This window comes from Pan paniscus, chromosome 20, assembly GCF_029289425.2.
Source record: "Pan paniscus chromosome 20, NHGRI_mPanPan1-v2.0_pri, whole genome shotgun sequence".
NCBI classification, from domain to species: Eukaryota; Metazoa; Chordata; class Mammalia; order Primates; family Hominidae; genus Pan; species Pan paniscus.
The window spans coordinates 15,252,082-15,268,046 of NC_073269.2; the positions used below are offsets into that span (position 1 = coordinate 15,252,082).

The following is a 15,965-nucleotide window of genomic DNA, read 5'->3' on the forward strand; positions in this document are numbered from 1 at the left end:
CCTCATCCCCCCCAGTCAGGATATCTTGCTGACTGGGTCACCCTTCTTCGCAGGACACACACACAGGGCCATGAAAACGGCCTTCTTCAAAGATCCCACGGCTCGGGCCTCCCTTCCGGGGCCACCTTGCCCAGTGGCCGGGGGCTTTCCTTCCCAGAAGCCTGTGAGGTCCAGGGTACCCCACTCTCAGGAACCCCAAGGTCAGGGCACCGTTTACCCTAGCTTAGCTCGTCACCCACCGTCTGAAGCCCCTTCTCTCACCAAAGGTTCGGAGCTGGCGGGGGGCTGAGGTGTTCACGAACAGTCCCAGCCCCTGGGGCTGCATGTCCAGTTCTGTGCGGCATGAGAAAGGGGCTCCGTGGTCGTCTCTGCTGGCCAGCACAGTGGCAGTGACCTCCGCTGGCTCCTCCACTGCGGGCTGCCGGCTCAGCTCCTCCTCCCAGCGAAGCAGCACCACCGTGAGGCTGGTCCGGGGCGACCCACCCTCCACTTGGCAGCGCAGGGTGAAGTTCTGGCCCACCCGCTGCCAAGGAGGCAGGGGTGCCAGCTCCACACGCTCCGGGAGCCCTGAGAGAGGAGGGGAGGATGGCACTTAGTGGGTCCTGCAAACCCACCCACTCACCCCAGGGACTGGGGAGGAGACAGGGCGGTCCTGCCGAGAACTGTGAGCTTTGAGTTAATAAACTTAGAGGGCTTAGAGCTGGGCCAGTCGAAGCGTTTGCTATTATCATTAGCGCAGTGATTATCATTTCCTGTGTTGTCAGATACCTTGCAAGGCGCTAAACAAAACTTTCTGTTCTCAAAGATGGCACAATAAAAAACACTGAGGATGGAAGGGATGAACGTTTATGACTATGATATGAATATTAAAAATTCCTGTTTATGGCCAGACGTGGTGGCTCACGCCTGTAATCCCAGAGCTTTGGGAGGCCGAGGTGGGTGGATCACGAGGTCAGGATTACTAGTTCAGTTCTCTCCAATCAGGTTCAGACACTCAGGGCTTTCCTGGTTCACCAGCCCTGTGGCAGCCTCTCAAGATACTCCGGCACAGTCACAGGAGACTTGACACTCCCAGGGTGGGTGCCCTCCCCAGTACACCTACAAAACCCTGGGCCTCAGGCCGGGCACTGTGGCTCATGCCTGTAATCCCAGCACTTTGGGAGGCCAAGGTGGACGGATCACCTGAGACCAGGAGTTCAAGACCAGCCTTGCCAACATGGTGAAACCCCATCTCTACTAAAAATACAAAAATTAGCCAGGCATGGTAGCATGTGCCTGTAATCCCAGCTACTCAGGAGGCTGAGGCACAAGAATCGCTTGAACCCAGGAGGCGAAAGTTGCAGTGAGCTGAGATAGTGCCACTGCACTCCAGCCTGGCGACAGAGAGAGACTCTATGTCAAAAAAAAAAAAAAAAGGCTGGGCAAGGTGACTCATGCCTGTAATCCCACCGCTTTGGGAGGCCGAGGGAGGCGGATCACTTGAGGTCAGGAGTTTGAGACCAACCTGGCCCATATGGCAAAACCCTGTCTCTACTAAAAATACAAAAATTAGCCGGGCATGGTGTCACACGCCTGTAATCCCAGCTACTAAGGAGGCTAAGACAGGAGAATCACTTGAACCCAGGAGGCGGAGGTTGCAATGAGCTGACATCGCGCCATTGTACTCCAGCATGGGGGACAAGAGCAAGACTGCGTCTCAAAGAAAAAAAAAGTCAAAAAGTAGGCCAGGCATGGTGGCTCACGCTTGTAATCCCAGCACTTTGGGAGGCCAAGGCGGGCAGATCGTTTGAAGCAAGGAGTTTGAGACCAGCCTGGGCAACATGGTGAAATCCTGTCCCTACTAAAAATACAAAAATTAGCTGGGTGTGGTAGTGCACACCTGTAGTCCCAGCTACTCAGCAGGCTGAGGCAGGAGAATCTCTTGAACTTGGGAGGTGGAGGTTGCAGTGAGCAAGATCATGCCACTGCACTCCAGCCTGGGCAACAGAGTGAGACTCCATCTCCAAAAAAAAAAAAGAAGAAGAAGAAGAAAAGGCCAGGCGCGGTGGCTCACGCCTGTAATCCCAACACTTCAGGAGGTGGAGGCAGGCAGATCATGAGGTCAGAAGTTTGAGACCAGCTTGACCAACATGGTGAAACCCTGTCTCTACTAAAAATACAAAAATTAGCTGGGCGTGTTGGCGTGTGCCTGTAATTCCAGCTACTCAGGAGGCTGAGGCAGGAGAATCGCTTGAACCCAGGAGGCAGAGGTTGCAGTGAGCTGAGATTGCGCCACTGCACTCTAGCCTTGGGGACAGAGTGAGACTCTGTCTCAAAAAAAAAAAAAAAAAAAGAAAAGAAAAAAAAAGTAGCCAGGTACAGTGGCTCAGGCCTGCAATCCCAGCTACTGGAGAGACTGAAGTGGGAGGATTGCCTGAGCCCAGGAGTTTGAGACCAACCTAGGCAACATAGGGAGATCCTGTCTCTAAAATAAAGGTATAAAAAAGTGTAAATGTAAAACCTCCATTTGCCTACTGCTGGCTGAAAGGGGTACCCCCTTTTTTGCTTAAGAGACAGGGTCTTGCTTTTTTGCACAGGCTGGAGTGCAGTGGTGCAATTATAGCTTACTACAGCCTTGAACTCCTGGGCTCAAGCGATTCTCCCACCTTGGTCCCCCAAGTAGCTGGGACTTCAGGCATGTGCCACCATGCCCAGCTAATATTTTTTATTTATTTTTGTAGAGACGGGGTGTCCCTATATTGCTCTGCCTGGTCTTAAATTTCCGGACTCAAGCAATCCTCCTGCCTCGGCCTCCCAAAGTGTTGGGATTATTGTTGGGGCCAGGCGCAGTGGCTCACACTTGTAATCCCAGCACTTTGAGAGGCTGAGGTGGGCGGAACACCCCGTCTCTACTAAAAATACAAAACTTAGCTGGGCATTAGCTGGACCTGGGAGGCAGAGGTCGCAGTGAGCCGAGATTACACCACTGCACTCCAGCCTGGGCTACAGAGTAAGAGACGCCATCTCAAAAAAAAAAAAAAAAAGCTTGTTGGGGCCGGGCGCAGTGGCTCATGCCTGTAATCCCAGCACTTTGGGAGGCCGAGCTGGGCGGATCGCCTGAGGTCAGGAGTTCAAGACCAGACTGGCCAACATGGTGAAATGCCATCTCAACTAAAAATACAAAATTTGCTGGGTGTGGTGGCGTGCATGTGTAATCTCAGCCACTCGGGAGGCTGAGGCAGGAGAATCACTTGAACCCAGGAGACGAAGGTTGCAGTGAGCCGACATCGTGCCACTGCACTCCAGCCTAGGCAAAAAGAGCGAAACTCTGTCTCAAAAAAAAAAAAAAAATGCTTGTTGGGGCCCAAGTTAATTGATTTCACAACTGCTGCCTTGGCATGAGATTGAGATGCGTCTCTATATCTCTGTCTCTGTCTCTGTGTCTCTGTCTCTGTCTATCTGTCTATCTTTGTATCTCACACACAAATGTCCAGGTCTGAGCTCTGGGTCAGAACCGTGGTCCATTCTTTGCAAACTGAGGGTCCCCACTCTCCTGAGCCATTGGCCACTTGCCCACACCACTACCCAAGACCAGTCCCACCTCCGGACACGTCGACTCACTGTACACGGTGATGTTAGAGGAGCCTGTTATCTGGGAGCCATTGCAGTACACTGAGCAGAGGATCCGACTGTTGCCAGTCACGTTGCTGAGATTGAAGGCTGCCCAGCCCTTGCCACTGGCCACCAGCTCCTTTGATAGGGACGTCTCCAAGGCGATTTTCTCAGAGCTGGGACAATCAGTACTGCAGTTCACAAACAGGGACCCTCCAGCAGAGAGCACAGGGTTCTGGGGCTCCACCCGCAAAAGGAACTCCTGCCCCTGGACACCTTCAGGAACATGAAGAAGTCCTGGTGTTTGTTTCCTTGTCCCCCAACCCACGCATCAACAGGCCCCACCATTTAACACCTCTCTCCTTGTGCCGAGACAGAAGGGTTCCTGCCTTCATGGTCCAGTGGGAAAGGTAGAATCCATCAGAGACCAGGGAGAACTCAGAAGGAGGCCAGAAGAGGCTCTGATCCAGCATAGGAGGAGGTGAGTCAGGGAAGGCTTCCTGGAAGCGGAGACCATTGCAGCCCGAAACTGAAGGCTAAGTAGGAGTTAGCAAGTGAAAGGGACAGGTGATCCTGGCAGAGGGAAGCACATACGCAAAGGGCAAATTTCAGGAGTTCAGATGGAGCAGGAAGCATGAGGGGTGTGTGTGTGTGTTAGGGGAGAGGGATGGCGTATAAGCCTATGCTGGGGCCTGACCATCTGAAGGCTGAACTAAGGAACCAGAACTTTCTCCCGAGGATACAGAGTCAGCGGCCAGGTCGCAGTGTGGCAGGATGTGAACAGCGTTGCGTTCTATTCCTCTACCCTCTACTGATCCCCCAAACGCAGACCTCTCCAGCCCTCCCCGGCTTGACCGGTCTCACCTGGGGTCAGCAGACAGCAGACCAGCAGAGTCCAGCAGGCCCTGGGCCACAACACGAATGGTACCATGGTGGCCATTCTGACAGAGGAAGGTGCCTTCCTGAGGTGCCCGAAGGGCAGGCAGGGGAAAAGGCGGGGCCTCCCACTGCGACGGAAGCACAGCGGTTAAGATTGCAGAAGTCTGGGGACTGCACCTTGCCCAGGCCTGTGGGTGGAAGGGGATGCTGTGGCCCTTGGGGGCCAGGGTGGGGGACCCAGACGGGGCTCTGCAAAGTGGCCAGCACTGCTGAGTCTCCCCCAGGGAATGGGCTGGTCCCAGTTACACTGCTGGCCCCCATTTGAATTCACAGGAAATGCTAACTAAACTGGTTTTTTTGTTCTCAGCACTGGGAAGCCTGGGTGGGGGGGATGAGGCATCTCCTTCTGGCTGAACTTAGGTGGGGAGGGGAATATTCTGTCCCCAGAGAGGAAGTTAATGGGGAAAACTGTAGGCACCATTCTGTAGATGTTAAGGTGGGATTTCGAAGAAACATTAAAAAAAAAAAAAAAAAACAGAAACAGAAGCAGAGTCTTGCTATGTTGCCCCGACTGGTCTTGAACTCCTGGCCTTAAGATGGCCTCCTCTCATCTTGACCTCCCAAAGTGTTGCGATTACAGGCGTGAGCCACCACGCCTGGCCACCTTTGAAGATCTTGAGGATACCTCCCTATCTTTGAAGATCTTGGGGATCCCCCATCCCCTGCACAAAGAGCTAAGGTAGGTGATTTGGGGACAGCTGAGTCCCTGAGCCACTGTCTATCCAGGATTCTACTTGGTTTTTGTTTGTTTGTTTTGAGACAGAGTCTCACTCTGTCACCCTGGCTGGAGTGCAGTGGCGGGATCTTGGCTCACTGCAGCCTCTGCCTCCCGGGTTCAAACGATTTTCCTGCCTCAGCCTCCCGAGTAGCTGGGATTACAGGCGTGTGCCACCACGCCCGGCTAATTTTTGTACTTTTTGGTAGAGACGGGGTTTCACCATGTTGGCCAAGCTGGTCTCAAACTTCTGACCTCAAGTGAGCTGCCCGCCTTGGCCTCCCAAAGTGTTGGGATTACAGGCGTGAGCCACTGCGCCCGGCCTTCCAGGATTCTACTTGTAACTGGCCTTTACCCCATCCTGTTGTCCCCTTGCCCACCCTTCCAGGCAGCTGGTCACTGCATTCCAAGGGAAGGCACCAAGGGGACCAGGTGGGACCCCCACCTTTGACCTGCCTCTGACCTCAGGCCTCTGACCTGCCTTCTGGGCTTCACATCTGAGCTCCAGAGAGAGAGGCCTTGTTGAGAGCCTTGATGGGGCCCTGCACTCACCCACTTTCCCCAGACCTTGAGGTCACAGCACCTCCTCTCTCATCTAGAGCACCCCCGCCTTCCTAAGCAGGTCTCTCCTCTATTCCTCTACCTTCCGAACAATCCATTTCCCACCTGGTGTTGAGAGAGCAGCTAAAACCCAAGTCTAGTGTATTTGTAAACAGCAGGGACCAGTAGCATGGGCCTGGTGCCTGTAGTCCCAGCTCCTTGGAAGGCTGAGGTGAGAGGATCGCTTGAGCCTGGGAGGTCAAAGCTGCAGTGAGTCGAGATTGCGCCCCTGCACTCCAGCCTGGGAGACACAGTGAGACCCTGTTTCCACAAAAAAAAAAAAAAAAAAAAAAGATGTCAGACTTATTGGCTCACGTCTGTAATCCTAGCAGCACTTTGGGAGGCTGAGGTAGGTGGATGACGAGGTCAGGAAATCGAGACCATCCTGGCTAACACAGTGAAACCCCATCTCCACCAAAAATATAAAAAATTAGCTGGGCGTTGTGGCGGGCACCTGTAGTCCCAGTTACTCAGGAGGCTGAGGCAGGAGAATCACTTGAACCCAAGAGGCGGAGGTTGCAGTGAGTGGAGATTGTGCCGCTGCACTCCAGCCTGGGTGACAGATCAAGACTCTGTCTCAGAAAAACAAACAAACAAACAAAAAAACATATATATATAATTTATAATACTTACGTAATAGTGAGACCCTGTCTCTAAAAATAAAAAAGAAAGAAATACTTGTAAATAAGTCATATTTCTTTTTTGTTTTTTGAAACAGTCTCACCGTGTCGCCCAGGCTGGAGTGCAGGGGCGCAATCTCAGCTAACTGCAATCTCAGCCTCCTGGGTTCAAGTGATCCTCCCACCTCAGCCTCCCTAGGAGCTGAGACCACAGGTGCACACCACTGTGCCTGGCTAATTTTCTGTAGAGACGGCTTTCACCATATTGCCCAGGTTGGTCTTGAACTCCTAAGCTTAAGGGATCTGCCTGCCTCGACCTCCCAAAGTGCTGGGATTATAGGCGTGCCCTGCTACACCCGCCAGTAATATTTCTGATAAAGAAGTATTTCTGGGCCAGGTGTGGTAGCTCACGCCTGTAATCCTAGCACTTTGGGAGGCCGAGGCGGGCAGATCACGAGGTAAGGAGATCGAGACCATCCTGGTTAACACGGTGAAACCCCATCTCTACTAAAAATACAAAAAAAAATTAGCCCCGTCTCTACTAAAAATACAAAAAAAAAATGGTGGCAGGTGCCTGTAGTCCCAGCTACTGGGGAGGCTGAGGCAGGAGAATAGTGTGAACCCGGGAGGCGGAGCTTGCAGTGAGCTGAGATTGCGCCACTGCACTCCAGCCTGGGCGACAGAGCGAGACTCCATCTCGAAAAAAAAAAAAAAAAAGTACAAAAAAATCAGCCAAGCTTGATGGCACACACCTGTAGTCCCAGCTACTCAGGAGGCTGCAGCAGGAGGATTGCTTGAGCCCGGGAAGTGGAGGTTGCAGTTAGCTGAGATTGTGCCCCTGCACTCCAGCCTGGGCGACAGAGAAAGGTCACCTACACATGTTTAAGGGGCCTCTGCACATATCTCAAGCCATTGACAAGAAAGCAAGTACAGTCTGGATTGCAAACAATGTATAATTTAAGCTCCAGCTGATTTTTTTTTTTTTTTTTTGAGACAGGGTCTCAGTCTGTCACCCAGGCTGGAGTGCAGTGGCATAGTCTGGGCTCACTGCAACCTCTGCCTCCCAGGTTCAAGTGATTCTCCCGCCTCAACTTCCCGAGTAGCTGGGATTACAGGCATGCACCACCACACCCAGCTAATTTTTTGTATTTTTAGTAGAGACGGGGTTTCACCATGTTGACCAGGCTAGTCTCAAACTCCTGACCTCAGGTGATCCGCCCGCCTCGGCCTCCCAAAGTGCTAGGATTACAGGCGTGAGCCACCGCGCCTGGCCTCCAGCTGATTTTTGACAGCCACATTGTTGCTATAGGATCCTTTTTACGTGTGATGGTGATGGTCTCTGGTTCTCCTCATTCCCACAAAGGTTGTTGAACCACAGCACCAGTAACACTGAGAATGCTAAGGGCTCTAGCCCAGGCTTTCTCCCAGGTTCTCTGGTGTGCGCCCTCCTGGTGACAATGAAATTGAAGCTAATTGCTTTCACTGGTTGAGTCTCTGATCTTGAGTGGCTGTGTCCACATTTCATTTTTTTTTTTTTTTCCTGGTAGGAATAACTACTTTTCTGCATCCATGCTCCATAGACTCTGTCCTTTTCAGACATCCTGGGATAAAAAGATTTGGCTTTTTTTTTTTTTTTTCTTCCTGAGACAGGGTCTGGCTGTGTCTCCCAGGCTGGAATGCAGTGGCATAATCATGGCTCACTGCAACCTTGACCTCCCAGGCTCAGGTGATCCTCCCACCTCAGCCTCCCTAGTAGCTGGGACTATAGGTGTGTGCCACTACACTCGGCTAATTTTTGTATTTTTTCTACAGAGGAGCGTTTGACATATTGCCCAGGCTGTTCTCGAACCCCTGGGCTCAAGTGATCCTCCCACCTCAACCTCCCAAAGTGCTGGGATTATTACAGGGGTGAGCCACTGCGCTGGGCTTTCACTCTTAGGCTATTAAACAATGAAGGTAGTTATCGATCCTATCTCTTTCATATTCTTCTTCTTCTTCTTTTTTTTTTTTTTTTTTTTTTGAGAATGAGTCTTGCTCTGTCTCCCAGGCTGGGCTCACTGCAACCTCCACCTCCCAGGTTCAAGCGATTCTCCTGCCTCAGCCTCCTGAGTAGCTGGGATCACAGGCGTGCGCCACCACACCCAGCTAATTTTTGTATTTTTATTAGAGACGGGGGTTTCACCATGTTGGTCAGGCTGGCGTATTCTTCTTTCTAAGAACTGAGAGCGAGGGGGCTGTATTGAATCTCTTCATGCACCAGGAACTGAGTTCTGAAGATGATCTTATTATTATCAGTATTTTTTGAGATGGGTTTTCACTCTGTTGCCCAGGCTGGAGTGAGGTGGTTCAGTCTTGGCTCACTGCAACCTCTGCCTTCCAGGTCCAAGCGATTCTCCTGCCTCAGCCTCCCAAGTAGCTGGGATTACAGGCGCCTACCACCACATCTGGCTAATTTTTCTATTTTTAGTAGAGACAGGGGTTTCACCATGTTGGCCAGGCTGGTCTCAAACTCCTGACCTCAGGTGATCCGCCCACCTCAGCCTCCCAAAGTGCTGGGATTACAGGCGTGAGCCACCGCGCCCAGCTGAAGATGATCTTATTAAATTGCTGTTCTGACAATCATGGATTGACACTGTTCCTTTCCTTTATTGTGAAAAAGTTAAACTTGGCTGGGCATGGTGGCTCACATCTGTAATCCCAGCACTTTGGGAGGCTGAGGTGGGAGGATTGCTTGAGCCCAGGAGTTTGAGACAGCCTGGGCAACATAGGGAGACCCCCATCTCTATTATTAAAAAAAAAATAAAGAAAGAAAAAATAAAAAACCCTCTAAAAGCCTTTTGGGAATCTTCAGTAAAAACATGGGACCTATTCAGCTACGTAAATGTTTAAAGTTTTTATTTTTTTTTCTTTGAGACTCAGTCTTGCTCTGTCACCATGCTGGAGTGCAGTGGCGCGATATCGGCTCACTGCAACCTCTGCGTCCCGGGTTCAAGCAATTCTCCTGCATCAGCCTCCCAAGTAGCTGGGCCTACAGGCGTGGGCCACCACACCCAGCTAATTTTTGTATTTTTAGTAAAGTCAAGGTTTCACCATGTTGGCCAGGATGGTCTCGATATCTTGACCTTGTGATCTGCCTGCTTGGCCTTTCAAAGTGCTGGGATTACAGGCGTGAGCCACCGTGCCTGGCCTTTTTTTTTTTTTTTTTTTTTTTTTCCCGAGATGGAGTCTCGATCTGTCTCCTAGGTTGGAGTGCAGTGCCGTGACCTCGGCTCACTGCAACCTCCACCTTCCGGGTTCAAGCGATTCTCCTGCCTCAGCCTCCCAAGTAGCTGGGATTACAGGCGTGTGCCACCACACCTGACTAATTTTTGTATTTTTAGTAGAAACGGGGTTTTGCCATGTTGGCCAAGCTGGTCTCGATATGCTGACCTCAGGTGATCCACCTACCTCGGCCTCCCAAAGTGCCGTGATTACAGGCTTGAGCTACCACGCCCAGCCAAAAGAGCATATGTTATGTATAGAAATAATAAGACCAGCCAGGTGCGGTGGCTCATGCCTATAATCCCAGGACTTTGGGAGGCTGAAGCGGATGGATCATCTGAGGTCAGGAGTTCGAGACCAGCCTGACTAACATGAGGAAACCCAGTCTCTACTAAAAATACAAAAAATTAGCCAGACATGGTGGCTCATGCCTGTAATCCCAGCTACTCAGGAGGCTGAGGCCGGAGAATCACTTGAACCTTGGAGGAGTTTGCAGTGAGCCGAGGTCGCACCATTGCACTCCAGCTTGGGCAACAAGAGAGAAACAACGTCTCAAAAACAAACAAACAAACAAAAACCAAGAAATAATAAGACCATTTGGAATTACTGGACTAATAGAATAGTTAAGGTTTCTTATAGAGGCAATAAAATGTATTTTGAAAGAGCTGCTAACTATTGATGCTGACAGTATTTCATTCCTGTGAGTGACTCAAGCATATTATAAATAGCTAGTAAAAGCCTGGCCAACATGGCAACTAAAAATACAAAAAATTCACCGGACGTGGTGGCGCATGCCTGTACTTACAGCTACTTGGAAGACTGAGGCCCAAGAACCGACTGAGCCCTGGAGGCCGAGGTTGCAGTGAGCCGAGATCATGCCACTGCACTCCAGCCAGGATGACAGAGAGAGACTCCGTCGCAAAAATAAAAATAAATAAATAAATAAATACCTCGTAAAGGGAACGGAGCCTGTGGGGTTGAGCAAAATGTACTAGCTGTGCCTGCAGTGAGTATAACAGCTTTACGATTATGAGGAAACAATTTTTTCTTTTCTTTTTTTTTTTTTTTGAGATTAAGTCTTGCTCTGTCGCCCAGGCTGGAGCGCGGTGGCACGATCTCGGCTCACTACAACCTCCACCTCCCAGGTTCAAGTGATTCTCCTGCCTCAGCCACCCAAGTAGCTGAGATAACAGGCGCCTGCCACCACACCCAGCTAATTTTTGTATTTTTAGTACAGACGGGGTTTCACCATGTTGGCCAGGCTGGTCTTTAACTCCTGACCTCAGGTGATTCACCCACCTTGGCCTCCCAAAGAGTTGGGATTACAGGCATGAGCTACTGCGCCCGGCCCCAGCCAAAATTTTTAATAGCAATGCAGAAAAAGAAGAAAACATGACAGGCGCAGTGGCTCATGACTGTAATTCCAGCACTTTGGGAGGCCGAGGCAAGCAGATCACCTGAGGTTAGGAGTTCGAGACCAGCCTGGCCAACATGGCGAAACCCCATCTCTACTAAAAATACAAAAATTAGCCAGGCGTACTGGCCCCACGCCTGTAATCTCAGCTACTCAGGAGGCTGAGGCAGGAGAATCACTTGGACCCAGGAGGCAGAGGTTGCAGTGAGCCGACATCGTGCCACTGCACTCCAGCCTGGGCGACAGAGCAAGGCTCCATCTCAAAAAAAAAAAAGTCAACAAGACAAACAACCTAGTTTTATCCACAAATATGTTGCAAGGGGGCAAAAGACAGAAAGAGGAACCCACAGACCAAAAGAGACGTAAGAAAACTGGCCTCGAGCAAATGCAGTTGGGGACTTTGTTTGTATTTTTATTTATTTTTATTTTTTATTTTATTTTATTTTTTGAGATGGAGTTTCACTCTTGTTGCCCAGGCTGGAGTACAATGGCACAATCTCAGCTCACTGCAACCTCCGCCTCCTGGGTTTAAGTGATTCTCCTGCCTCAGCCTCCTGAGTAGCTGGGATTACAGGCACACGCCACCGCACCCGGCTAATTTTTGTATTTTTAGTAGAGATGGGGTTTTGCCATGTTGGCCATGTTGGTCTTGAACTCCTGACCTCAGGTGATCCGCCTGCCTTGGCCTCCCAAAGTGCTGGGATTACAGGCGTGAGCCACTGTGCCCGGCCCTGTATTTTTATTTATTTTATTTTTTCAGAACTAAAAGAGACTTACAGAAAACTGGCCTCAGCCAAACGCAATTGGGGACCTTGTTTGTATTTTTATTTATTTTTTTATTCAGAACTAAAAATAAATGATCTATTGGGCGGGTGTGGTGGCTCATACCTGAAAGCCCAGCACTTTGGGAGGCTGAGGTAGAGGGATCATTTAAGCCCGGGACTTCATCAACCTGGGTAACATGGAGAAACTTCGCCTCTACAAAAAATACAGAAATTAGCTTGAGCGTGGGAGGCGGAGGTTGTAGTGAGCAGAGATTGCACCACTGCACTCCAGCCTGGATGACAGAGCAAGACTCTGTTTCAAAACTATGGGGACAGTAAATAACAGATCAGCAGTTGCCAGGGGTTAGTGAGAAGAGAGGGATGAACAGGCAGTGCATGAATGACGTTTAGCGCAGTGAAACTACTCCATGTGATACTGTATTGGTGGGTTCATGCCTTATATGTTTGTCCAGCCCCACAGAACGTACAACAGCAAGAGTGAACCCTCATGTAAAGTATAGACCTCAGGAGAAAATGATATGTCAGTGGAGGTTCATAGATTTTTTTTTTTTCAGACAGAGTCTTGCTCTGCCGCTCAGGCTGGAGTGCAGTGGCATGATCTTGGCTCACTGCAACCTCCACCACCACCTTCTGGGTTCAAGCAATTCTCTTGCCTCAGCCTCCTGAGTAGCTGGGAGTACAGGTGCCTGCCACCATGCCTGGCTAGTTTTTGTATTTTTAGTAGAGATGGGGTTTCACCATGTTGCCCAGGCTGGTCTCGAACTCCTGACCTCCCAAAGTGCTGGGATTACAGGCATGAGTCACCGAGGTTCATAGATTCTAACACATGTATCACTGTGGTACAGGATAGGTCAGCAAGGGAGGTTGTGCAGGGGGATGGGAGGGAGGGGATATAGGAGAACTCTGTATTTTCCACTCAACTTTGCTGTAAACCTAAAACTGCTCTAAACAAATTGAGTTGTTATCCTACTACTCAAGAGGCTAAGGTGGGAGGATCACTTGAGCCCAGGAGTTTGAGACCAGGCTGGGCAGCAGAGTAAGACGCTGTGTCTGCAAAAAATTTTTAAATTAGCTAGATGGCCAGGCATGGTGGCTCACACCTGTAATCCCAGCACTTTCGGAGGCTGAGGTGGGTGGATTACCTGAGGTCAGGAGTTCGAGACCAGCCTGGCCAACATGGTGAAACCCTGTCTCAACTAAAAATACAAAAATTAGCCAGGCGTAGTGGTGGGCGCCTGTAATCCCAGCTACTGGGGAGGCTGAAGCAGGAGAATCGCTTGAACCCTGGAGGTGGAGGTCGCACTGAGCCTAGACCGTACCATTGCACTCCAGCCTGGGTGACATAGTGAGACTCCTTCTCAAAAAAAAAAAAAAAAATTAGCCAGGTGACGTGGCAGGAGCCTATAGTCTCAGCTCCTACAGAGGCTGAGGTGGGAGGATCACTTGCGCCTGGGAGGTCAAGGTTGCCATGGGCTGTAATAGCACCACTGTACTCCAGTGTGGGTGACAGAGCAAGACCCAGTCCCCAGCCCCACAAAAGAAGTCCTTTTGGGGATATTTAACTGCCTTTCACAAATGTGTCTGACTCATAATCTATCCCACCATCTCAAGTCACACAGGCTAAGTAGAAACGCTTTGCCAAACACTAGAATAACAATAATACTTTTTTTCTTTTCTTTTTTCAGACAGTCTTGCTCTGTCGCCCAGGCTGGAGTGCAGTGGTGCGATCTCAGCTCAATGCACTCTGCCTTCCAGTTCAAGCAATTCTCCTGCCTCAGCCTCTAGAGTAGCTGAGATTACAGGTGTGTGCCACCACACCTGGCTAATTTTTGTATTTTTTCCTCTTGAATCTTATTTTTTTTCCTCAACAAGAACAAACTTGGTAAATAACGAAGATTGTTCATGGTTTCAGACTCCTTTTTTTTTTTTTTTTTTAAGTTCCAGGGTACATGTGCACAACGTGGTTTGTTACATAGGTATATATGTGCCATGTTGGTTTGCTGCACCCATTAACTCATCATTTACATTAGGTATTTCTCCTAATGCTATCCCTCCCGCAGGCCCCTACCCCACAACAGACCCCGGTGTGGGTGTGTGTTATTCCCTGCCATGTGTCCAAGTGTTCTCATTGTTCAGTTCCCACCTATGAATGAGAACATGCGGTGTTTGGTTTTCTGTCCTTGTGATAGTTTGCTGAGAATGATGGTTTCCAGCTTCATCCGTGTCCCTGCAAAAGATATGAACTCATCCTATTTTATAGCTGCATAGTATTCCATGGTGTATATGTGCCACATTTTCTTAATCCAGTCTATCATTGATGGACATTTGGGTTGGTTCCAAGTCTTTGCTATTGTGAATAGTGCCGCAATAAACATACGTGTGCATGTGTCTTTTTAAATTTTTTTTTGAGACAGAGTTTTGCTCTTGTCACCCAGGCTGGAGTGCAATGGCTTGATCTTGGCTCATGGCAACCTCTGCCTCCTAGGTTCAAGTGATTCTCCTGCCTCAGCCTCCCAAGTAGCTGGGATTACAGACGCCTACCACAATGCCCAGCTAATTTTTGTATTTTTAGTAGACAAGGGTTTTGCCATGTTGGGCAGGCTGGTCTCAAACTCCTGACCTCAACTGATCCGCCCGCCTTGGCCTTTCAAAGTGCTGTGCTGGGATTACAGGCGTGAGCCACTCTATCCAGCCAACTTCATTTTTAAAATTTTTATTTTAAAATAATATAGGCTAGGCGTAGTGGCTCACGCCTGTAATCCCAACACTTTGGGAGGCCGAGGCGGGCAAATCACCTGAGGTCAGGAGTTTGAGAGCAGCCTGACCAACAAGATGTAACCCCGTCTCTACTAAAAATACAAAATTAGCCGGGTGTGGTGGCGTGCGCCTGTAATCCCAGCTACTCCGGAGGCTGAGGCAGGAGAATCGCTTGAACTCAGGAGGGGGAGGTTGCAGTGAGCCGAGATAGTACCATTGCACTTCAGCCTGGAGAACAGTGAAACTGCCTCAAAAATAAATAAATAAATAAATAAATAAATAAATAAAAATACAGAGAGGATCTCCCTATGTTGCCCAGGCTGGTCTCGAACTCCTGGACTCAAGGGATCCTCCTGCCTCAGCCTCCCAAAGTGCTGGGGTTACAGGCAATGAGCCACTGCATCCAGTCAACAATAATATTGTATATTTATTTATTTAATTATTTTTTTTTTGAGATGGAGTCTTTCTCTGTCACCCAGGCTGGAGTGCAGTGGTGCAATCTCGGCTCACTGCAATCTCCGCCTCCTGGGTTCACGACATTCTCCTGCCTCAGCCTCCCGAGTAGCTGGGACTACAGGCACCCACCACCACACCTGGCTAATTTTTTTGTATTTTTAGTAGACGGGGTTTCACCGTGTTAGCCAGGATGGTCTCAATCTCCTGACCTTGTGATCCTCGTGGCCTCCCAAAGTGCTGGGATTACAGGCGTGAGCCGCCATGCCTGGCCAATATTGTATATTTATTAAGCACTTGTTTGCATGTCTTTCTGCTCAGCATTTCACAGACACCACCTCATGAGCTCTTTACATGAGTCCTATGAGATAGCAAGTGTGAAGCTCCCATAATGAAGGACTAAGGCCCAGAGAGGTGAAGCCATTAGCCTGAGGTCACACAAATGTGAAAGGGTGAAACTGGCAGTCTAATCTATGTGGCATGTGACCGCCCCGACCAAATACTTTGTGCATTCAACAAGTAGTTATTGGCCAGGCGCAATGGCTCACACCTGTAATCCCAGCACTTTGGGAGGCGGAGGCAGGTGGATCACCTGAGGTCAGGAGTTCAAGACCAGCCTGGCCAATAAGGTGAAACCTCAACTCTACTAAAAATACAAAAAATTAGCCAGGCGTGGAGGCGGTCGCCTGTAGTCCCAGCTACTCGGGAGGCTGAGGCAGGAGAATGGTGTGAACCCAGGAGGCGGAGCTTGCAATGAGCCTAGATCACGCCACTGCACTCCAGCCTGGGCGACAGAGCAAGACTCTGTCTCAAAAAGAAAAAAAAAAAAA

The 15,965-nt window shown here is 49.9% G+C and overlaps 1 protein-coding gene across 1 annotated transcript; it reads right to left on the reverse strand.

Moving 5' to 3' along the window:
• Nucleotides 1-223: 223 nt before the first annotated feature.
• LOC100980482 (intercellular adhesion molecule 3) lies at nucleotides 224-15,941 on the reverse strand. Its single transcript, XM_008961861.5, has 3 exons — nucleotides 4,456-15,941; nucleotides 3,601-3,867; nucleotides 224-567 (listed from the first exon to the last, which is right to left on the reverse strand). Exons 1-3 carry the CDS (start codon nucleotides 4,529-4,531, stop codon nucleotides 224-226), a joined length of 687 nt encoding a protein of 228 aa, XP_008960109.3. The 5' UTR covers nucleotides 4,532-15,941.
• Nucleotides 15,942-15,965: the final 24 nt, after the last annotated feature.

What these genes read in the sequence shown, in the direction of transcription:
- LOC100980482 (XM_008961861.5), bottom strand. Translation starts at nt 4,531, where the DNA reads ATGGCCACCATGGTACCATTCGTGTTGTGGCCCAGGGCCTGCTGGACT. An exon ending in CTGCTGTCTGCTGACCCCAG is followed by an intron (nt 3,868 to 4,455) that starts GTGAGACCGGTC and finishes ATGTTCCTGAAG; the next exon opens with GTGTCCAGGGGCAGGAGTTC. An exon ending in CTCTAACATCACCGTGTACA is followed by an intron (nt 568 to 3,600) that starts GTGAGTCGACGT and finishes CTCCTCTCTCAG; the next exon opens with GGCTCCCGGAGCGTGTGGAG.